Source organism: Octodon degus, unplaced genomic scaffold, assembly GCF_000260255.1.
Source record: "Octodon degus isolate 3935 unplaced genomic scaffold, OctDeg1.0 scaffold00140, whole genome shotgun sequence".
In the NCBI taxonomy this organism is placed as follows: domain Eukaryota; kingdom Metazoa; phylum Chordata; class Mammalia; order Rodentia; family Octodontidae; genus Octodon; species Octodon degus.
The window spans coordinates 4,600,902-4,624,958 of NW_004524716.1; the positions used below are offsets into that span (position 1 = coordinate 4,600,902).

The 24,057-nt window shown below is 42.9% G+C and overlaps 1 protein-coding gene across 1 annotated transcript in view; it reads right to left on the reverse strand.

Moving 5' to 3' along the window:
• The window catches only part of Magi3 (membrane associated guanylate kinase, WW and PDZ domain containing 3), a 253,253-nt gene that overhangs the window by 9,982 nt on the left and 219,214 nt on the right, over positions 1–24,057 (reverse strand). The window contains exons 13-18 of the mRNA XM_004641696.2: positions 22,748–22,839; positions 20,222–20,414; positions 18,086–18,274; positions 10,832–11,017; positions 746–848; positions 18–144 (exon numbers count right to left, since the gene is read on the reverse strand). Of these exons, the coding sequence (XP_004641753.1) occupies positions 18–144; positions 746–848; positions 10,832–11,017; positions 18,086–18,274; positions 20,222–20,414; positions 22,748–22,839 (890 nt within the window). The remainder of the gene's footprint in view (positions 1–17; positions 145–745; positions 849–10,831; positions 11,018–18,085; positions 18,275–20,221; positions 20,415–22,747; positions 22,840–24,057) is intronic.

The following is a 24,057-nucleotide window of genomic DNA, read 5'->3' on the forward strand; positions in this document are numbered from 1 at the left end:
GGCCCAGCGCTGCCTACCTGAGTGTGCCGGCCCCCCAGCACTGAAATCACGGCGGTGTCGGGCTGGGCGAGGTGCTTGTGGTCAGACCACGAATGTCTGTAAGAGCTGGAAGCATCCTTTCCTGTCTCGCCTTCCAGGGCAGTTCTGCAAGAGAAATCAAGTCATTCTCTCAGCTGAGAAAATGAAAAGCTTTTGAAAAGGAAAAGCAGATTGATTTCTTGTAAAACCAATCTTTACATTCAAAACTGCTGGAAAAGACCAGACAGCTGCAAGGACCAGGGGGCTGCTGGTCATGGACCACAGCATACTGTGAAATTGTCAACATCCCCGTTTCTCTAAAATAGTGACTCAGTGCAGTTTACATCCAGAAAAACTGCCTCTCAAAGAGCAGAGCCAGAGGACAGATAAAGTACCCTGTCACAGTGAAAAATGACTTTCCTAGAATGTCATGCCTTAGAAGATGCTGAATTTCTAGAAATCTAATTTTTGTTTCACGCTAATATTTTCAGCAAAAGAAGAGGAAAGTAAGATTCTGTGGCCAGGACTTCACTACTTCATTCCAACCAGCCTGGGTCTAGCACCCTGGATGCCACACTGCTGGGGAGGGGGCTGGCTGGCGCTGGGAGAACAGAAGGCGCATGAGTGCTCGTTTTGACCCCAGCAGTTAACTTCTGCATAAATACAGTGTCAAGGGCCAAGAGTAGAGAGAAAAGAAAAACCCCAAGGCCAATGACAACAGTCTCACCTGTCCCCAGGTACATGGTTGGCCTGTGTCTGTCCCACAGGTCTGTGCGGCAGTGCTGGGCTTTGCCTGGCGGAGTTTGTTCCAGATGGTGGGCCGTGGTGTTCTGTTCAAATGAGAAAACAAAAGAAATGAGAATCCTCACAGGAGCATGAAGGCCACCCAGAGGTAGGAAAATGGAACCTAAGAGTGGCACAGCATTGGCTCAGCTGTCTGGAATGTAACCACTCCTGTGATGGGTGTGACAATGCTCACGATTCAAGACAACACTTGTTGTACTCCTGCTTCCTCTTCCCTCCTTGTTTTGGTCACCCATGAGACATAAGAAACAGAAGTGCAGTCATGTTGATCTAAGAGACAGAGCTCCTGCCATGACCTTGTAGCCCATTCTGCTGGTTTCCGGCCTACACACCTCTTACTCAGTAAGCCACTCTCAGTGACAGTGACAGGCCTCGGGAATGCTGGAATACCGAGGCCAGTTTGCAAAGTACCCACACAACGCTGAACCTACATTTTACCATAGGAGCAGCTATTTTGCCTGACAATAAGCAAAGATTATAGAATCATCCTGAGTGCTGGCAAACGTGTAGAGAGCTTCAGCTGCTTCTGTTTCCTAAGAACACAATACAGGTGCAGGAGGAACATGTTTACCCATCATGCCAAACAATTCTGAATCCCATGCTGTTCTTTGAAGGCAAATCTCAGCCGAGCATAGTGCCTGCCTGCAGCAGAGCTAGATGGCAGTCAAGGGAGATGCCCATTCCAAAGAGATTCTTAAGGTGGTCAGATTTTTGTTTTTGAGACTAAGTTGCCAGGCTGGCCTCAATCTCGTGGCTCCTGCTTCAGTGCTGGGCATGCTGGGATCACAGCTGTGCACCACCACACCTAGCTAGACTCATTTTTTAAAGCTGAAGCTTTTGAACATTCCACTGTGTGCAAATATCAAAGCTCAGAATATCTAAATATGAAGGACAAAGAGCAAAGCTTAGTGATTACTCCAATGCTGAAGCAAGATGGAGAACCCTAAGCCTGACCCCGTCATTCAGTAGCTATATGTTCTTGTGCAAGCTAGTTATATTTCTTGGCTCCCGATCATCTCATCTATAAAGGGGGAATTAGTTATCTGACTGGGTTTCTGTATCCAATGAAAGGTTTCTATTACAACTGTCATCATCATTACTATCGCCACCACCATTGCACATCTCATTTGAAATTACATTTCTTTAAAATGTGTGGAGTCTGGAATATTTCCCTTACAAAAATGTTCAATGCAAAGGCCATTTTAGGATAGAACAGCACATGGAAAGAGATACATGAACTGGATGTTGGAATACAACAAGTTCGAGAAAGCCTGACCTAAATGTCAGGAAGCAGTTTCTTTTGCGGAAGCTAAAACTTCAGGCTTTATTATAAGCATAGCTTTTACGGTTTGGGTTGTTTCTCCTGAATGTCCTGTGGAACTGAAAGCAAATCATGGCTTCTTATGTAAGAACATCTTGCAACTGGAAGCTAAAGAATACTTAGGGAGGAGGGTGGAAAGTACAAGGACAGAGAAACTGTGCGTGGCCAACGCTGGGCCCCTGGGCTCTGACACTCCGGCTGCTGGGACTGGGTGTTGGAGCAGATGCCAGCAAGGAGCGCCCGCCTGGAGACGGGTTGAAGCGCCTGTGCATGGCCAAAGGCTGGGCTCCCACTTTGATGGCCCGTGTCAGGAAAGGCAGGGTGAAATGAGAGGAGCCTGGGCTATTCCCTTTTCTTCTTGGTGATAGTGGGGAACACATTTGTGGTCCCCTTCTAGTACAGCGATTGTGAATGTGTTGTCCTAATTACAGAGCTACCAGCTGGCTTTCTCATTGGTCTCCTTGCCACCAATCTGGCTTTCATTCCGCTTCCAGGGTTGGGTTCTAACATGCAGACTGAAACATCTTAAGATGCTATGGTGCTTCATGCTGCATGTGAAGACACTACCCGAGCCTGCCACTCTACCTTCCCACTTCACTCCTGTCCAAAATGGCACCTGGCTTATGGCTCCTAAATACGCTGCGATCACAGTGCTACCACCGGCACCTGACCACACTGAGCGCTGGCTGAAACGTTCTTTCTCTGGCCAGACTGTGGTCTCTTCCTAGCTTTACCATGCTGTACCCAACTAAAAGTTCCCTTTGGTCTTCCCACCTCTGCGTACTGGGTGCATCAGTTTCAAGTGACCTACCTCTAAACTTGAGAGTACCATCACAGAACTGACAGCTCTTCCTGTCCTTGTAAATGGTGACAGTGATGGAATGCAGGTGGCAGAAGCTGATGGGGAAACTGTGCCCACCAACAGGAGGACTGGGAAGATACTCTAACTCTGGATGAGTCCAACACAGACTTTGGCTTTATGAGTTCGGCTACAGTAAGTGATGTTAGAAGAAAGCGTAAGTAAGTGGCTCGCCTGCAAGTTCTCCTCTATCTCCTGGTGAGGAAGAGAGATGCCACTTGTAGGCAAATGTACATACTGGTGCTCACTTTTTAAGTGATAGGTTTCATGTTATCTTTATCAAGGTTGAAAAAAACAGATAATTGGCATTCTTCTCATTTTTAATCCTCCAGCCCACACTATAGAACCTTTTCCTATTTAATTCTGTGTTAGAAGCTAATCTACTTCTTAAAGTTAAATAATTCATTCCATGATGTTAAACTGGCTATGTTCTCTTTGTATTTTACCTGAAAATTTTCCAAATAGTAAAGGAGTAGGTTAAGTATATTTCTCTCTTCTTCAACAACAGTTTTTGCTACATTTTTGTGCGGAAATACCTAAGTATATCATCAGAAGATAAAAACAAAATCCACAGTTGAAATATAGTAGCAAACATTAATGGGTTGAGATTTTTTTTTAATTGAGAGTAAATAAGATCCTCATGACAAAACTTGCTGAACTGTAAGACTATAAAAGGCATAAAAGATGATCTGAAAAACTGGAGATATCCTATGCTGTTAAGAGACATGACTTTAATGTATTAAAATATAACCTTAAAATGTATATTTTTTTAGTATATTCACTAAAATTGGATTATTTGGAGGAGCTTAATAATTTGCCTTAAACTTATATATGGAAATATAATGACAGGTCACAAATTTACAGATAAACAGTAATTTTATGTGTATGTGGTATATGTATACAAAAATCTCCGTATCTGTCTGTCCACCTAAACATTCATGGGGCAAGTTAATGCACGGACAGACGGCACTAAATGAGAAAGTACTAGTAGTTGACGTGGGGAAAGTGGCTCATGGTAGGAATAAAAAAAACGGAATCCTTTCTAAAACTATATACAGAGGCAGGCGCCAAACGGATCAAAGATCTCAATGTAACACAGTAAGTCTAATAGAACACAATGTAACAGGAAATCTGTGATGTAGGGCAAAAGACTGAGTTACTTTAAAACCTCAAAAAGATCAAGCCATAAAATAAAAAATGTGACTACAACTAAAGTAAAAGATTCAACCTAACATGGGTGTCTGGTCAAAGTTAGCACAGTATATGGAAAAGATATGTGCACTATTTAAAATAAAATTGAACTAATATCTTCAAAATTCACAAAGAACCCCTAAATACCAACAAGAAAATGATAGCAATCCCAAAACTGAGCAAAAACTATGAGCAGTGGGCAGACAATTCACAAGAGAAAAGCCCCATGCATATAAAGAGATACTCAAATTTAAGGGTAATTTGAGAAATGCAAATTAAATGACAAGGAGCTAATACTTCCGATGTTTTACCAAACTCTAGAGCTAGTAATGGCAAGCTGGAATGCAAAGGTACCAGAAGAACTCCTCAGGGTTTTCCAGGGGGAAGCAGGGAGAGGTGCAGCAGTTATGCAGGATGACCTGACCATGCTGAGTCAAACTGCACACAGGAATGCACTCTGATCTAGCCGCTCCACCCCCAGAACCCTGCACACTGTTTTACAAGGAACGCACTTTGTATGTGATGCTCTGAGATGCTCTGCAGGGAGAGCCCATGTGGCTCTCCGTGGGGATGAGGGCAGGACACAGGGTGACTGCGCATTCTGGGAGCCGTCAGGCAGTTGGAAGTGGTCATTTGTATTTGCCCAGCAACACGGGTAAATTTTAAAAGCACGTGCTTCTATGATAGCAAAGCATGGCAATCAAAGAAAAAAAAACATGGATTTCAGCAACTTTAAAACTTTTGTGCATCAAAGGCCAGTATAAGAAAGTGAAAAAGAGGTTGTGAAACTGTCTCATTGCTATTTGTTTCTCGATATGATTATTTTTTTAAAAATAAAATAATTAGCCAATTGAGATGGCAAGAAAAGAAAAAAGAAAGTGAAAAAGACATCTGAAAAATGGGGGAGAAACACTTGTCAACTATTTATCTGACCAAGACCTAGTATTCAGAATATATGAAGAAGTCTTACCATCCAACAATAATATGACAAAAACTGGGTTATAAATGGGCAAAAGATTTAAGCAGACATTTCTCTAATGAAGATGCAGATGGTCAATAAGCACATGTATCATAGAAACGCAAATCCTAGCCACCATTCTACACCTACGAGAATGGCTAGAATGAAAACCAAACCGCAAACTATAAGATGAGTGTTGGAGAGGTGGGGAGAAATGGGAAGCCTCACGTATCACCATGAGAACAGAACGTGGCGCTGCGGTTGCTGCTGGGGAAATGAGCGCGGCGGCTCCCCAAGAGGTCAGCGGCCGGCCCAGCAATTATACGCCTACGTACGCACCGCACTAATGAACACACACATTAGCACGGAAGCATGCACATTAATGTTCACAGCAGCACCATTCACAAGAGTAAAAAGGCAGAAACAACCCAAATGTCTGCCAAGTGATTAAGAGGCAAGCAAACTGTTCATGTACGTAAAGGAAGACTGTTAGTGATAAAAAGGAGTATTATGAGTGCTATACAGTATTTATAATAAGGATGAACCTGAAAAACATTTTTCCAAGTGAAAAAAGCCAGACACAAAAGGCTACAAGATTCTATTTCTATGAAATGTGCAGCACGCCCACAGACACAAAGGGACTGGCGGTTGCCTAGGGATGGGGTCGCAGGAGAACAGGGAATGACGTCCAGCAGACATGAGCGCCCTTCTGGGGTGTTCAAATGTGAACTTGGTGATGATAGCGGCACAGCCTTACAAATACACAAAGACCACAGAATCATACACATCAGAGAAACAAACTTCATGGTATGCAATGCTTACATCCCAATTTACAAAAAAGGCCGGGGATACGGTTCAGCAGTAGACCGTACCACTTGCCCCACATGAGCAGAGGCCTGGGTTTGATTCTCAGCACTGCAAACAGCAACAGAAACACAAAAATCACATTTTTGAGGAAGAACCCAGCACACAAACTTGTAACAATACCATTTATATAACAAAAATAAATTGCAACAAAAAATGAATTTTAAAAAATGCACATAAAACATACTAGAATGGCCACCATTGGGCACAGTGAAAGAAATGAGCATCGAATGGGGGCCAAATGGAATAAGCAGATGAATAAATGGAAAGCAAACAATTATATCAACACTACCAGTATTGTTCCAGTTGAGTCCCTGGTAGCCTTTGGTAACCTATGTTCACCCTAAAAAATAAATACGGCTTGACAAAAAGAAATCAATTTGAAAACAACAAATAAAGCTTCCCAGTGAGCAGCCGATCTCTACATATCCTTGAGCGCATGCCTGCACGGGTGAGGGAAAGAAGGCCACACAGCGATGGGCCCACGTCAGCCTGCAGCTTGAGAGCTGGCAGGGCGGTGGGCCATTTCCTTGGCAAAACAGGCATAGCTCTTAAATCCTGACTGGGAAGGAGGGCGGGGAGGACAGACTGCAGAACAGCAGTTCTTTCTTCGTGTGGACGCCTTTCTCCATGTGCCCAGAAAGGGCTGCATGGGCACAGGTCAGGGGACACGAGCGGCACCAAGCCAGGGTCAGAAGGTATGACTGCTGAGGACACAGAGCTGCACATCTCCACAGGACTGCAGTACAGATAAGTTTTGCCAAACTCAGTGGGAAACTTCGAAGACTTAACTCCATGTAAGAGATTTTTATGGACAAAAAGGAGACTTTCTGATTTTCCCTGGGAAAAATGAGGGATTCTGAATGTGTCCATAGTCGAATAAAAAGCCAGAGTAGAGCAGAATGCTCTGACTGTGCATGGAAAGTCTACGCCCTAGAAACACAATCTGGTTCACACCTCTAAAAGGTTCCCACTCGCCCTCTGGGTTCTTCTACAGTGACAAATGCCATATAGGAAACCTCAGTCTCCACTGAAGTATTTGGGCCAGGTCAACAGTAACTTTTACTTTAAGAAGAATGGGGAAAGAAAGAAAAAGGATGGAGAAATTCTGGATAACTCTGTAGAAAAAAACACTACCAACAATCAATGGTAAGGGCTGGTCAAACAGCTCAGTGGATTAAAGTACTTGCTTAGGCAGACACACGTACTGGGTTCGATCCCTGGGTCTGCCATGCCGGCCCTGCCCCTGGGGCACATTGAGAGGGCAACTGAGACTGGGTATGGTGGCGCAGCCTGTAATCCCAGCACTTGGGAGGCTGCAGACAGGAGGATCACTACGAGTCTGATCTGTGTAGTGAGACCCTGTAAACCCTGTACTAAATTAAAAAAAAAAATTTAAAAAAGCAATGGTATATTTGAAAAAAGAAATTATACACTATGCGAAAGAGATGGTCATTTTTCTACTGAACTATTGTTATGGTTTGTGTCTAGTTGTCCTCCCAAAGTCTCATGCAGTCATGGGTCAGGGACTTCTAGAGTTTGAGATTAACTCATGATCTACTGGGATTATGGGTTTTAGTACTGCTGGGATTGTAGGAGTCAGTGCTATACCCAACCCGGGGCAGAGAGCCTGAATGTAACATAAGAGAGACAGAGAGACCAACTTCTTCTTTGAGGCCATTGTTGCTGTTACTCCTCCCTTTTGCTCTTGTTGTTTTGCTGCCTTCCACCACCATGAAATGCTGCCCTCTGCCATGTGCCACTCTGCCCTTGGAGCCAGCTGAGTATGGACTGAAACCTCCAGTAACTGTGAGCTAAATAAACTTTTCCTTCCTTCATTTTGGGTGTTGGGTATTTGTCCCAGCAACGAGAGAAGGGTAACAGACAACTATCTATCACAGGGTTACTCAAAGTGTCGGTTAGGGTTGTAAGGGTGTTGAAAGCAAGAATTTAGAAAACCTTAAAACAATTTCACAGAGAAATTTTATGTCTTTGTTTTTATATTTCATTTAATTTTTCTTGTATTTCAAAAAATACTGGAGATGAAAACACTAGTCCTTTGTGTCGACGACCCGGCTGGTTACACGCCTGCCAGGCCCCTCCAAGCGCCTTCATCCGTGCATGCTGCAACGATGAGAGGGCGTTGCCGACTGCGCACAGCACTCCTACAGTCGTGACATGTTATCTTATGGCACAGGCGCTCGCTTTCTCCCATGAGCCACAGAACGGACGTTAAGGCTGAAATGCAGCCGATACCACTGATAAAGCCACTGAGATAAAGAAATTTGATCAGGTTCTCATTTAAGTAACAGTCAAAGAATTTCCCACTTAAAAACATTTTATGAGCCCTTAGTATGTGCCTGACACTTATTTAGACAGGGCGTTTAGCAGCAAACATAAAAAAAACCTTTCTGAATCGTATGATTTCACATTTTAGTGGGACAGACAATAAAGTCTCTGAGCTAAGCACAGTGAAGAAAAGTAAAGTGGGGTGCAGGGAGGAGGAGTCCAACAGCAGACGGGGAGTGTTCTTGGGCACTACTTCCAAGGAGGCTCAGCTCGCGAAAGTGCAGTTTCTGGGCAGGGACTGCAGCTCGAAGCATGCTTGCCTCACATGAGCATTTTCCCCCAAGGAAAAATCTGGAGTCAGACTGCCTGATTTAAACACTGAGTCTGTTATGAGTTTTATGGACCACAGGCAAATTATCTAACTCGTCTGTAACAGTCTGTCTATCTCAACGAGAAAATGATACTGCCTACCTAGCATTACTACAGTCAATGCGCCAATATGTGTGAAGTACTTAGAACAATGTTTCTCACACAGCGTGCGCTAACTACTATTATTTTTTTAATATTTGCATTTATTTATTTAGGCTTGAGACAGGGTCTCCCTACACAGTTTAATCTGTCTTATCTGTCTGTCTGGTGTAGGGTCCCACTAATGCAGCTCAGATTTGCAGTGATCCTCCTGTCTCAGCTTCTCCAGCGCTGCGATTATAGGCGTATGCCACCATGTCCGGTTTCAGTGGCCGGCATGGTGTGCCCGGAGTTCCGGGACCTGCATGGCATGCAGTAACACAGATTGAACCCAGGTCCTTGCATTTGCCAGGCGGGCGCTTAAACTGCTAGGCTATCTCCTCAGCACCTCACTATGCAATTTAAGATGGCCTGGAATTCACATTGATCCTCCTGACTCAGCCTCCCAAGTGCTGGGATTAGAGGCGTGCACCACAAGCCTGGCTACTACTATTTTTTTATGTGGTGAGAGTTAGGCAGAGACTTGAATAGTGAGCCAGGCATGCAGGCCAACAAAGTCAGCTATCGTTTGATGAGCACCTTACAAAGACTTGTGTAGTTTACATACATGCTCATATGAACCTTAACCCTGAAACAGGGATTAGTAGTTACCCTCTGTAGGTAAAAAATTAGAAAGACTAAGTGGCTTGTTTAAAGTCATTCAACTAGCTATACAGTGGCTATCGGTAAATGCTGTCCGTATTCTCCTGCGTTCCGTTGTCTCTATCCGGGTGACAAGACAGAGGGCTCAGAACTCAAACCTCCAGACCTTCACTTTGTTCATTCGTTTATTTAGTAGAATTCAAATTCTTCATTCAAAAATATTTATTGGGCATCAGCTAAGTATAATATCCAACCACTAGCACTTTTTTTGTCTGCAAAAAGCAGACTGCTAAATAGGGAGAGATACCTTCCAGAAAGGTGTACTGGAGTGCGTGGAGGCCCACGAGAGACACTGCTAAGAGAACTTGGGCGTGCAAATTTCAACTGGGAGCAAAATCATAAAATATACCCATGCAGAAAGCAAGAAAAGGGCTCCAGTTTCTGTTGAGAAGATTTCAGAAAAGAACCAGCAGAGTCTAGATGGTGTGGGACCACTCCAGGGAAAGGAGGCAGGGTGGTGAAGCACCAGCACCTCGCAGGCCTACCCAGGGCTGGCCAGGACCCCGGGAGCAGCCGCAGGAACTCACCCAGAACAGGATCTTGAGAAGAAACAGACCGTATGGCAGGAGTAAATTATGAGAGTAGAACAGGAAAAAAGGTGGACTCGAGCAGCACAGAAGACTAGAAACTAACTGGATTGGTCATGGGGGACATGGAGCACGGATGCCAAGAGTGAGGAGCACTAACATGAAAAGATGGGCCCTTCATAGCTGTGTGGTTGTTTTGTCCTCATTAGTTCTGCACAACTGGGGGAAGTGAGATGAGCACTGTGTGGCGGTTACTCAGGAATTCCTGACCAGAGAACATGAACTCGCCCAAAATGGTTCTAATGAGAAATTCTTAATGATGGAAAAGGTAGCTACGAGCAAAGCAAGGCGTTATTCCAGAACTGCCAGTGTGAGTTTTATGCCCTATTTACGAGCCTTCCCGCATGCTCCTCCTAACCCCCTTTTAGAAAGCAGCTGCCCAGAACAAAGCCCTGCCCCAAGAAAAGGCACACCATGGCATGGCTGGACATAAAAGACTTGGCGGAACAGTGACTTCCTTTGAACTGCTTAAAGGATTTTCTTTAATTCAAGCAGAGACTTAAGACATTATTTTAAGAAAATAAGATCTGAAAAGTGTTACCAATCTTTCCCTCCTGGGTGCTTGCTTTTCTGGCACATAAATAAACGGCCACCAGTCTCTAGCTGGATACTTTGTCTTGAGCTGCTGACAACTTTATAATAAACTGTCTTTTAAGTTCATTAAGTGGAAAAGGCAAAGACTGAGACTCCAGGGAGCTGAAATGGTGCTGTCACTGTACTTCTGCACCTCTCAGATCAGCTTGGGGAGGACCAGCCTACCACCGCCTTACCTTCTTCAGCAACGACTGTCAGTGTGACAGTGACACCGGCATCTTTGATCAACTGAACGATGCTGTCATGGGACAGCTCAATAATGGACTGTCCGTTCACTGCCGAGATGTGATCTCCAACCTTCAGTTTTCCACATCGATCAGCGGGACTTCCTTCTATGACTCGGCCAATTTTATGGGGAATAACTGTGGGCAAGAACCCCAAGTTTTCTAGTTATTCACTGTATCTACCAGTGCTGGATTTATCATTGTCATTATTTAAAAGTGTAACATAATAACATCAAACAAATATCTTTACAAATGTAGTAAAAAAGTATCACACATCATCCTATCCAAAGGCAACTACTTTCAAATCACCTCCAACTATGACTGCATGCATAGGTTCTCTTGTGGGGGAACTGGGGATCGACCCCAGAGTCGAGCACATGCCAAGCAAGAGCTCTGCCACACCCCAGGCAAAGTTGCCAAAACTGGCTTTGAACTTGCAATCCTCCTGCCTCAGCCTCCCCAGTACCTAGGACATCAGGCATGTGCCACCATGCCCAGCTTGCATAGATACTCTTTACAGAGATGTAACTAAATATAAAATCTTCAGTTTGCTGTTTCCTACTTATCAGAAACTCTGGTCCCTTAAAGTCACTGACTATATTTTAAAAACTTTACAAGGACAGACTATTCTGTTAAACAAAAAAGAGTCAAAGAGCATCAAACTCAAGAGAGGTGAGGGTGAGTCAGGGCAAAAGGCCGGGAACCCACTCAGGAAAGCTGGAAACAGGTCACGGAACCGGCAGCAGGCAGTATTCAGATCAGCATGAGAGAGAAGTCTAAGAAGGCTGATGCGCTAAGAGATCAGAACTTCCCAAGACCCTGGACGACACTGCAGCTGAGTGGGACAGCACAGCCCTTCCCTAGCTGGAGACTCCACATGGGCACCAGGGTGGGGATCCCTGCAGGCACCCCAGACATGGCACACTCTCAAAGGACTGCAGGGATTGGCACCACTGTGACCTTTGGCCATTCCCAGAAAAGGTCCCCCGAAACTGGCCACAGACTACCCAGGCCTGTTGAACCTCTTCCTCAGAGGCCTGCCTAGGACTTTCCAGTGCTGGCCAGGTGCCCATGAGCTTTCCCCTGGGTGCTGCTACCTTTGTGGGAGTGTACTGCCCTTTCCCAATTTTTATATCATCCTCCTAAGTTTTTCTGGGTAAGGCCCACTGGTCTCACTATACTTATGGTACTGCTGATCTGGCACTTCACTGTTCATTGCAGGCCATCAGTGTTTGTCAAGTTTTTAGCTATTTTAGAAACTGTTATAAGACCCTCTCTGGCTCTGTTGAAAAGGCCCTTAACACTGAGGGTAGTGACACACACCTGTCATTCTAGCCACTTGGGAACATGAGTCAGGAGGGTCACAAGTTTGAGACCAATCTTATCTCAAAATAATAAAAGAATGGCTGGGGGTGTACTAAGTGGTAGAGCACTTACCTCGCCTGTGTGAGGGCCTACCTTTAGTCCCCACGGAAGATACTCATTCCCACAAGGAACATTTTAAATAAATGTGGGGCAAACCCAAGTTTAGGATTCAATGATTCTGGTCAGAAATCCAGGTACAATGAAATAAATGACTGACTGTTAAAATGAATCCCACTTAGTTCTACACGGAAATTAATTTCTTTCATTTGTGCCTTTTAATCTTTTCACAATTCAAAAGCTGAGTAGAACCAGAACGTTAAGTATTTAACGTGAAGACTTTTTGGCTCATGGGTAAAACTCTCCCATGAATGCACAGAGCTGCATCTCACACACTTGGAGATGCCGCAGTCACCACAGCTGAGATGAGTTCCTGGACACCTAGGAGATTTTTTCAAACAAAGTACCCTGCACTGTGCGAAAAGGACACGTGTGCAGGAAACAAATGTTCTTTTTATGTTCTCTGAGAATTTCCTCGCCTAGGTCAGTAAACTTACCAGGCACTCGGGCTCTTGCTGACTACTGATGGATATGAATAGGGTAATTAATATTTCTAGATGGCACTGTGAATTGCATTTAATTTCCTTAGTAAAACCCTTCTTACTAGCATTTCTGAATCAGACCTAGGATATGTTAGGCACATTTTAATAGACCTTTATTTAATAGACCATGCAAAGTTATTCCTGGTCATGATTTATGTCCCTACAGACAGGATGTTGGCTCTTCTAGTACTATATAGTGGAGATTTTAATCTTAAAATACAGAAAAGTAATGTTGGAAGCAAGTACCTTTTAGCTCTGAATTATATCAAGTACTTAGGGCTCCACTTTCCTTGCAAATAGAGTGAATAAAAATCCCACAGCAACAGGGGCCATGTCCTGTGCCAGGTACGCTGACATAACTAACACCACTGGTGGCATTTCAGACACACGGGGTGGATCACACAGTGGCCTGTGGGGACTGGCTTTATTACCACAGCACATCATAATCCTTTTTCATCCCCTTACAACCTCCCCTTCAGCTCTTGGTTTTCATCCCTTTTGTAAAAGATCTCCCTGTCTCCTAATATCCTTTATTGTGTTATTTTTTGTATCTTTGGTTTCTCGTGTAAGAGAAACCATGTTATTTTTAAGTTTCTGAGGTCTGATTTATTCCATCTAACATTATAGTTTCAAGGTACATCTATTTTCCTACAAATGTCTCATCTATTCTTCTTCATGGCAGAGTAGTACTCCACTGAGGATGAATATCGTACCTTTTTTATCCATTCTTTCTACGTCATTTTTTTCTCTAAATCATTTCTGCAGTTATTTATTCTCCTTATACATATATTGATTCCTTGAGCAACAACCTGGTACACTGAAAAGGGTCTGTTTAGATGTGGAAAGCATCAAGCCCAATTAGTACCTGTAGCCTCTCACTACTGGAGAGTGGTACACAACTTCCTGAAGGGTCAGCTGCCTGGGTGGGGTGCAGTGGTAGCAGCCACGTGTTACTCTCTGTCACTAAGCACAGAGGAACCACCTACACAGCTCCAACGCCCAAGACCAGCTGAAAGGTAACTACCTCCTAAAAGCAGTGCTGTCAGTGGACCTGGAAGTGTTTCATGGGATTCTCTCAGAGCACTCACAGCCAGGGAAAAGCCTGAGGTCCTGCCTGCTCTTGTACCCACGATCCAGGATCCCTCGCTGGATGTACGGCCACCTTCTCTGCTTTCATTCATCTCTGGCCTCAATGGCCACAGAGAGGTTGTCCCACTGCTGAGATCACCTTAATGCTCTCAGACATTTTTTCATGAAATGAAAGGACAGTAACTGGAAATATTTCTTTCTCACAGAAATCTTTGCAACTAGAACTGAAAACCGTATGATGAGAGTGACACTAAAAGCTCAGAGGCACTGGCAAAGCGAAAACACTGCGTCCTTTTCTCCTTTAGAGAGGCCTTTTAACGTACTGCGCTCATGTGGCGCCTCGGCCCACGGTGAGGACGCTGACCTGGATGGGAACCCCAGTGGAGCATCTCAGAATTTCAGAACTGGTCCCAGAGACACTAGGAACTCTTTCTGAGACATATGTCACCAGAAAATACGTTACTTAAAAGAAAAAGTAATCTACTTTAAGCAGAGTTCTGTGACGAGGCCCAGAAGGAAGGATTCACTGACAGCCCCCTGGGTTCCTCCTGAGCTGGTGCCCTCCCAAGCTGCCCGGTACTGTGGCGAGCGATGGCCTCGATGGCTCAGCCGGGTAGGGGAAGCCCTCCTTCTCCCTCACTGCAGGACACTCTTCGCTAAATGGACAAATGGTGTGAAGAATGTGTGAGGACTCAGCATTCTGTGAGGTTATTAAGTAGCATTTCAGTGAAATTGGCAGTTCTGCTTTTTCACCATGATAGAAAATTTCAAGTACTTTATATAAAATTTATCAACAAGATGAGCCTAATTTATCCTTCAGACGGATAATTAACGAGCTGCAAACACTTGTTTTTCTGCCACACTTTAGGCGCTGTTTCAATTTTGCATTTTAATTGGGTTTTCTTTTCTGTCTCATTATCAGGCATGAATCAACTTTAAAGTTCCTTTAAGGGCCCGCGCGATAGCTCAGCGATCTAAAGCGCCTGCTTAGGCGAGCTTAGGCAAGCTGCAGGACCGCCCCCTGGGTGGGCTGAGCCTGCCACGAAGTTTCTTTAAAATAGATGGTTGGCAGGCATGCCAGAGTGTGCTTGTATTCCTGGCTCTTTGAGGATGAGGCAAGAGAACCACATAAGCCCAAACGTTTGAGGTCAGCCTCTAGTTTGAGGGAGATGTCATCTCAAAACAAAACAAAATAAACACAAACACAAAACTTCTAAATAAAAGTAATAAAAATGGCAATAGCTAACAGGTATCAAAGCTCTGGCTACAGGCCCCATGGGATTATCTCCTGTAACGCTCACACGCCACCGTGGAGTTCCCTGGGACATCCTGAGGTCAGTGTCTTCTAGGGTGACTTGGGAAGAAGACTCTTCACCCTGAGAAGCCAAAACACCACGAGATGGGATGCAGCAGAGATGGACCCTAACAGGAACACAAGGAAGCTCCCTTGGGGACAATGATGAACGTTAATAATTTAGCTAAACTGCCGCCGTGCCTTGCTCCCCTGCCTTGCATCTGGGTTCAGCAGAGCATTCTCTCTCTGTAGCTCCTCAATCAGCCTGGGCACTGCAGTCTGTTCAGGGCTTCACTCCTTTCTGGTCAAGTCCCCCGGCTATTGACAAAGACATTCTGACTTTCACGTCTTCATTTGTTTCTGACAGTTTGCTCACCTGAACCTGGCACTCCCTGAGCACAGAAGTGTTATCATCTTCTACGCTGTACGAGGAGACTGCACTCTTGTAGTGGACGGAGTTGCCCAAGACCATAAACACACACACAGAGCTCAACTCCAAATGTGTCTGATGATAAAACCTGATACTCAGTGACATGATCCTTTTGTGCATGTATAACTGGAAATTAAACCCAGAGCCTTGGTACTGGCCCACATCCCAGCCCCATCCATCCATCCATCCATCCATCCATCCATCCATCCACCCACCCACCTACCTACCCACCCACTCACCCACCTACCTACCTACCTACCTACCTACCTACCTACCTAACCTAGTGAGCTACCTACCTATTGGAAACAGAGTCTAAGTCTTGCAGGCTGGGTTAGAACTTGTGATCTTCCTGCCTTAGCTTCAGACTGTTGGGATTACAGGTATATACCACCACATCTAGCTTAATGACACTATGTTATTCAGAGATTGAACATCTATACCCAGAAAACTGTCAAAACAGTAAAGTCATTTAAATAAACAAATAATATTTTCAATTTTTAAATACAAGTATGATAATATGTTTAAATATATGTAAGCAGTGCAACATTTCACCTAATTCCTCTCTACTGCTTGGTCTTAGGGCGAATATTAGATTCGCTCATCTCTGCAGTGCTACACAGGGAACATCCTCCAGATAAGAAGTGATCCTCATCTGCCACACAAAGGAGTGCTCTTTCATTGCTAATGTGAAGGCCTGGGATTATTGTATGATATCAGAATGACAATATGATTATTCTAAATGGTTGTTTTTGGAAAGACTGACTTCCTGAGATACAACATGAAACCACCTACAAGCTGCTTCCCTTTCATTTTACTGACACAGGCCACATAATCATCCTTATAGCATCAGTGACAGTTCCCGTTCCAAGTGTTACCATAGCAACTGCTTTTGGAAAATGGAAACTAGTATCAGTGAGCAGTGACCTGATACTACAGCAATAACTCATCCATGTGACAAAATTTCTTCCTTTACACTCATTAATTTTAGCAAGATTTCTGTAAATTGGTTGGTTCATAACAGTTTCCTGAAAATGTTTTCTTTTTTTACTGAGGTTTTAGTGACCCTGAGTCTAAAAGGATCTAACTATCCCAGATAGATCCAAACCCAATGGCAAAAGCTAGGGGGTGTTTTCATGGGGTCAAAGGGTGTTTATCATTTGATATCCAAATATAAAGTTAGCAAATAAGCACTATACACACATATCAATGTTCTGGTTTTCATCTTATATACAATTGGATTTTATAATTATATTTAAAGAGTATTTCTCAGCAACATCAAGATCAACATTAAGCCAGGTGTGGTGGCGCATGCCTGTAACTCCAGCACTTGGAAGGCTGAGGCAGGAAGATCACTGTGAGTGTGAGGCCATCATAGGCTACATAGTGAATTCAAGACCTGCCTCAGCTATAGAGCAAGACCTTGTCTCAAAAAAAATCAAAGCAAAACAAACAAAACAAAACAACCCCACAACGTGGAATCTGCTGAATTATAATGGCCCTGAACTTACTAGATACTACTGCTTCCTTTACTGATGCAACTAATGAATGTACACGCACACTCGTCCTTCTTACGTGATTACTCTGCTAAAGGGCTTCAGATATGTGCATTAAATTTCAAAGATGGTGACAGAATTTTATTTTCAGTAAATTATATAGGAAAAGTAGAATGCTTCATTTAACAAGGGTATGTTATACTTGGAATATAGCAACCGTTATATCATAATACGAAAACTATTTAAGATATATTTACATTTTTCTGCTAATCTATTTTGCTTTTTCTCAGTTATTTCTACTGTTTAATGTATTTCTACATCCATAATGTCTCCTAATTTAAAAAGTCTAGGGCCAGCCTGACTCAGCGGACTAAAGCACCTGCTTGGGCAGAGCGCAGTAGCCAGGGTTTGATCCCAGGATCCCAGGCGTGGAGTGCTGGCTCTGCCCCCAGGGCTCAAGATGGCAACTGAGACTGGGCGTGGTGGCATGCACCTGTAATCCCAGCACTTACCCGGCTGTAAACAGGAGGATCACTATGAGTCCGATCTATGTAGTGAGACCCTGAACACCCTTATAGACCCTGCCCTAAATACAGGGGGGAAAAAAGTCTGTATCTTAAAATTTAAATAAGCTCAGTATTATATTTTTCACTAAATCCATCAAGTTAGCTCCCTGATGTGCTGTCTCAGTATAGCCTTGATGCAAACTGAGCTACGAGTCATATTTCACAGAATATGAGATGACAGATAAACCTGAAGCTTGGAAGGTGTGATTCACATTAGCTGCCTTTGAAAAAAAGGAAAAGAGTCACTAATCTTAAAAAGGTAAATCTCTAAAGCAGATTCTACCCAGTTCCTGTTAAGTTTCTTCAGCTCATGGGGAGGCCCAAACACAGGGCCTGGCAGGGAGAGACCACAGGACATAGCGGCCCTTACCTCCGGGAGGTGGTTTGCTTTTAGAGGTAAGGATGACAAAACCAAATCCTTCATTTTCTTTTCGCTGCAAGACAACATCATAGGCTTCTGGGGGAGCAGGCCTGGCTGGCACCTCTGCTCGGTTCAGGCGAGGAGATCCATTCTGTGCTGAAATGAAGGCTGGAGAGCTGTCATCCTCAGGTTGTTTTTCTACAATAAACACGATCAGTTGGGATAGTTTTTGAAAGCTGTGAGTTTTCCGTGCTAAGCCTCTCAACAAAAGCTTCTCTTCTAATAATACAAAGAATAGAAAAGCAGCCCCCAACACACGCCATGCAGCTTGGGCACCATCTGAGCGCAGATATGGGCAGCTGCTGTCCACCTGACTTCTAAACACAGTACGGAAGGGTATAAGGGGAAAATACGTATGACCTCATGTTCTCTCACTTTAAAATTCAATATTAAAAAGTCATTCTTGAAATAGTTTTAGTTCTGTCATGGTTTATAACCTTGTCAACAATTTAAGAAAATTAGATGAGAACTGATCCAGTAAACTGCCTCCAGAGATCAACTGTACGTATAAGTCAGTGCCTGCTGTTTACGGATGCCTTGGAGGCGGGGGGGATCAGGGCAGAAGTGCTGCCCCACTCAAGCAGTCTGCCATCTGCATGGGATTCGTCCTCGGTGAGGTGTTCTGCAATGAAAGCGTCCCGGCTGAGGAGATCAGTGAGGTTCACGGGTCGCAGTTCTCAGCCTTGCTTCTTCTGCTCCCCGGGACACAGGACACTGTGTGCACAAGCAGCAGGCTCAGGGATGCGGCTCGGGCACAGGTAAGGTCATACGGAATCCCTGGCAAGCGGGCACTTAACCTACACCTTTTGCAGCTATTCAAGGAGGACATCACAGTTCAAGAATGATACCAAGATCTAATCAACTTTTAAAAAAGGCTGATCTTGTGTAATAATTTGGTCAGGCATCATTAACAATACCAACACACAGCAGCTGTGTAACATTCTTTTGGTTCAAAACTTACATGATCCCCCTAAGAATACATTTCAGAATGCCACTAGCATCTAATCTTTACTTAAAAAACAGATTTTGTATAATGCAAGGTTAGAATGAAATAGGTAAAATGTCTTCAACAATATCCAACTACTATGAAACTTCATGGTGCTTTCTTCAGTCCATGATGTTCCAGTTTTCACAGGGTGTAATTATGCTCTGACTCGAGCACAACGAAGTTGAGACAACACTGCATTCCTGTGTCACAGTTATCATTTCTGAGTGCTTGTCTGGAGGTTCTAGCAGGGAAGCAGGATGAAGGAAATCACTGTAATGACGCCCGTAGCGCAGTGAGGGAGGAAGGGGACACTGCCCACTTTCCTGACCAGGACACTCACAGCAGACAGCCCTCACATCTGAGAGCTATCATTTTTAAAGTGGGAAACATTCACATGTAAATCCTAGTTAATATCAACAAAGCTACTGATAAGAAAATTGTAAGAGATGATCACATCCTACTATCATGGTTTAGAGTCAGGGCTCTGCAATTAAACTATAAATTTTAATCCCATTCCTACTTCTTACTGGCTATGTCTCTCAACTCTCTTGCAAGTCACTGTAGAACTAGATTGTGACAATATTTTGAGACATAAGTAATCCATGAATCTGCTACAGAGACTCCATAAATGTTATATTAAAACTTTTCAAGTAGAAACGTTCTGTTTCTTTGAATAGCTGGTATTTCATCAGGATTCAAATCCTTTGATATTTAGCTAGTGGGATATCTTGGTACGGCTAATTAACTATATATGCATCTATAGTTTTTGTTTTTTCTAGTGCAGGGGATAGAACCCAGAGTTTGGCATGCATGCTAGGCACACATACTGCCACTGAGCTACACCAGCCTAGCTGTATTTGTTTTTTAAAAGATTTAAATTTATATTTTCCCCCACAATACCATACTGGTAAAGTTTTATCAATAGGGTAATATAATCTTAATATTGAGCCCAATATTTACTTATTTTTGATAGTAGTATTATTTGTGAAGCCCTCTGACCTTCGGTGGCCTTCCACAATAGGGCCCAGTGTTATGCCAAGTGGGTAATAAACCATAAAAAACGCTGAAAAGCTGCAGAGAAAGGGGACTGTCTTTACCTCCATAGAAGATCTTCCTTCTGACAGTTAGCAACACATGGCCATTTCGCGCAGCAGTGGTCATCAGGTCTAAGACTTGTTTGTGTGATTTCCCTTTAACCGGAATTCCATCGATACACATGAGTTCATCAGCTGCGCGGAGCCGACCGTCCTTCTCAGCTGCTCCCAGGGGAATAATGGCCCCAATGTAGATCTGGAAAGACAGCAATGTGAAGACTGGTCTGTACAGCCTACTAGGATCAGATGAAGAGTCAAGAGCTTCCTGACTCACCTCTGCGCTGACCAACGGATTGCTGGGGTTCATCTACGAAAATTGGCACATTCCAGAAAGGTGGTAAGTGAGAAAGCACCCAAACTCAAAAAGGGCACGTGAGATATACACACTGCATTATGTAATTCTTCTAGGTCCTCAGGGTTGAGTATCACCAAGAAAGTACAAAAATTCAAAGAGCACCACTGTGATCTCCATCACTAAACTACAGCAAAACAAACTCAGAAAAATAATTCTCTATAGCTACTAAATAAAGAAAAAAAATTTGTTCAGTGGCCTCAGGCAAGATTTTCTACACATAGTTCACAGCAACTGGGATCATTTTCATGATTTTATCATCCAATGTGTTAATGGTACAAGTTTAGTATACTCAGCAGATAAACAGACAATTTCCCTAAATCTCAAGGGAACAGGGTAGCACTTAGTAGAACATATCTGGTTTACTCTGCTCACTAGCAATTAAAAGCCCATCATCAGGCAATCCTGCTATGTAGGCTGCTTTCAAAACTACTAAAACCTGACATTTAAGAGAAAGGCTGCTCCTAAGTTAAAATACAGTTTCAAAATGTCTAAATGAACACTACAAATACCAACAAGGTAGAAAATATATATATATATATATATAGTCAAAAACAAAGTATCTTATATTTGTCCTACATAGGGCCACATGCCTAAACTTTATTTATTTGTTTGTTTATTTATTTATTTATTTTTTTTGCGGAACCAGGGAATGAACTCAGGCCCTTGCACTTGCCAGGGAAGCACTTATTCCACTGAGCCATCTCCCCGGCCACCTGCCTAAACTTTATGTGTGCTTAATAATCACTGATGGCAATTGTAACCAATATGGCTAGAACACATTTATACCATATAAATCAAACAATCTGTTCAAAAACAGAGGCCTGTCACTTGGTTAAGTGTGCTGCCCTGCCTGGCCTAAATTTATAATCTTCCTGCCTCTGTAGACATGATAATATGCAGCCTGGCAGACTGGCATTTTTAAAGATTAGTGTTCTTCACCTAACTTCCAAGAATAAGGTAGGGTTTTTGTCATATTATACAAAAGAAATAAAAGTACATTCTTAGATTCTACAAAGCATATTACTTGTCATTCAACAAGGATAAAACAAAACCAAAACCTATTATAGTACATTTGTTCTCTTTCTGTAGGAATCATACATTAAAAAAAAAGTATAAGCTTTAAATAATTTGCAGCTGGGTGTGGTGGTGCACATCTGCAATCCCAGCGCTTGTCTTCCCAGACAAGAAGCCAAGGCCAGCTGTTACGGTTTGTGTATAAGTGCCCCCCCAAAGCCTCATACAGTCTTGGGGTGGCTTCTGGAGTTGGTGATTGATTACTGTGAGTGTGGATGCTGCACCTGCCCTGGGGCAGGTAATCTGCATTACAATGTAAGGAAGGGAGAGAGGCTAGTGGCTTCAGCTGCTGCTACTCCCTTTGCTCTCTAGCTCTTTGCAACATCCATGAAATGTTGTTCTCTGCCATGTGCCACTCTGTCTTGGAGCCAGCTGAGTACAGACTGAAACCTCCAGTAACTGTGAGCTAAATAAAGCTTTCCTTCCCTCATTTTGAGTGTCCTGTATTTATCTCAGGAATGAGAGAAGAGTAACTGAGACACCAGCCTGCGCTGTATAGATAATTCAAGGCCTTTCTGGGCTGCATAGTAAGACCCATCTCAAAAAACCAAAAATCTCAAAACAAATTAAGCAAACAAAATATAAAGAAAGAAAAAGCTTTGTGAATGCAACCATTATACCTTTTGATTAGAAATATTAATTATTTTATACTTCTTTAGTTTCACAGCTTAAACATGAAATGACAGACAAAGGGCCTGGGACATATATAGGTCAGCGGCACAGCGCCTGCCTGGCAAGTGCAAGATCCCGAGTTTGAGTCCCATACCCCTCTAAAAAAAAAAAAAAAAAAAAAAAAGACTAAAGAAAAGAACATAAAAATATTAAGTTATTAATAAGACCAGGTGAAATAATACACACAGACTCATGCCAACAGTCCAGGAGCATTCAGAAGGTAAGAGTGAGTATGGAAAGAGGACGCTAGATTATAGGCTTCCTAGAGAAGAAAAGTCCCTTAGAATCTGCTTAACAAAGACAAAGTACAAATACGAATGTAATTCTATGTCATATTAATAAAACACTTAAATAGGAAAATCAGGAAGCAAAACAAAAAATCACCATTTAAAAATTTTAACACAAACAGCAAAAGTATTTGTACTTACAGATTGGTCAGGTCCGTCTCCTCCTAGCACCCTGAAGCCAAATCCTGATTCCTGTTTCCGAAGAAATACGTCCAAGTCTTTGGTGTTTGGTGCTAAAGAAAATCAGAAAATGTAACTATTTTGATTCATTTTAAAAAGGTAAAAATAAAACAAATTTCAACATTTTGTAGGATACTCAAGAAAAATTCAATAAACTATAATCTTAGAACTTTCTGATTGTGAAAATTTACACAACATAACACACACTAGAAAATTCAACTATGTTTTGAGTGCTAAACCAAACTGTATCAAGACTGTCTGCGAACATTTCCATGGTCTCTGCGTATAATGTTATACTGCCTCTAACTTCTACTGCTGGCCAGTCAATTCTACATTAAATCTACCATTATCCAATGAATTTGATATTTGACAGACACAAATAATCTAAATTAATCTTTGAGTAAGATATAGTACTGTAAATCCTAGAAGAAAAGACCCAATAAAATACCTTCTTTCTCCTCTCCCTTTACTTTTAAGTGCTACAGAGTAATTCCAGGGAGTGCTCAGCTACATGCCCAGATCTTTTTACTTTGTGACAAGTCTTACTAAACTGCCCAGGTTGACCTTGAATCTGTGGTCCTCCTGCATTGGCCTCCAAAGTAGCTGGGATTACAGGTATGCACCTCTGTGCCCTGCTTTTATTTTCACTCTTCAGCTGATATCAGAAAAGTATTTCATATGAAGCACTTACTTAGCCTAATTTTTATACACATGTGCGTATATACAGAATATATATATTTTTTTCTTTTTAGGTGGTGGGATCAGGATCTTTTTATGTAGTGTAGGTCAGCCTTGAACTTGCCATGAGCCCATGCTAATGTAGAACTTGCTATTCTCCTACCTCAGCCTCTAGAGTGCTGGGATTACAGGCATGTGCGACCATGCCCAGCTCCAGCAGTATTTTAAGGGAAAACCAATTAAGGGTTAACACTTCATCTTGGCCCTAACTTCTACATGGGGAAACTATGGGCTTAAGGAATGTGCTTAAGTCACACAGTAAATGATGGAGTCGAGATTTACACTATCTTGATTTCCAGTTTCTAGGCTCTTAACTATACTGTCCTCAAAAGGCAGGCCATATTCATCAGAAAATTAAGTCAGGAAAATCTATTTTATGACTAAGATTTTCTCTCTGAGAAAATCCTAACATTATACACAGGTAGGAAAAAGAGAGAAACTGCCAATGGAAATAAGAGCCAGGTACGGTGGCACAGGCCTGCATCCCAACACTCAGAAGACTGAGGAATGAGGAGTACGAACCCACTTAGACT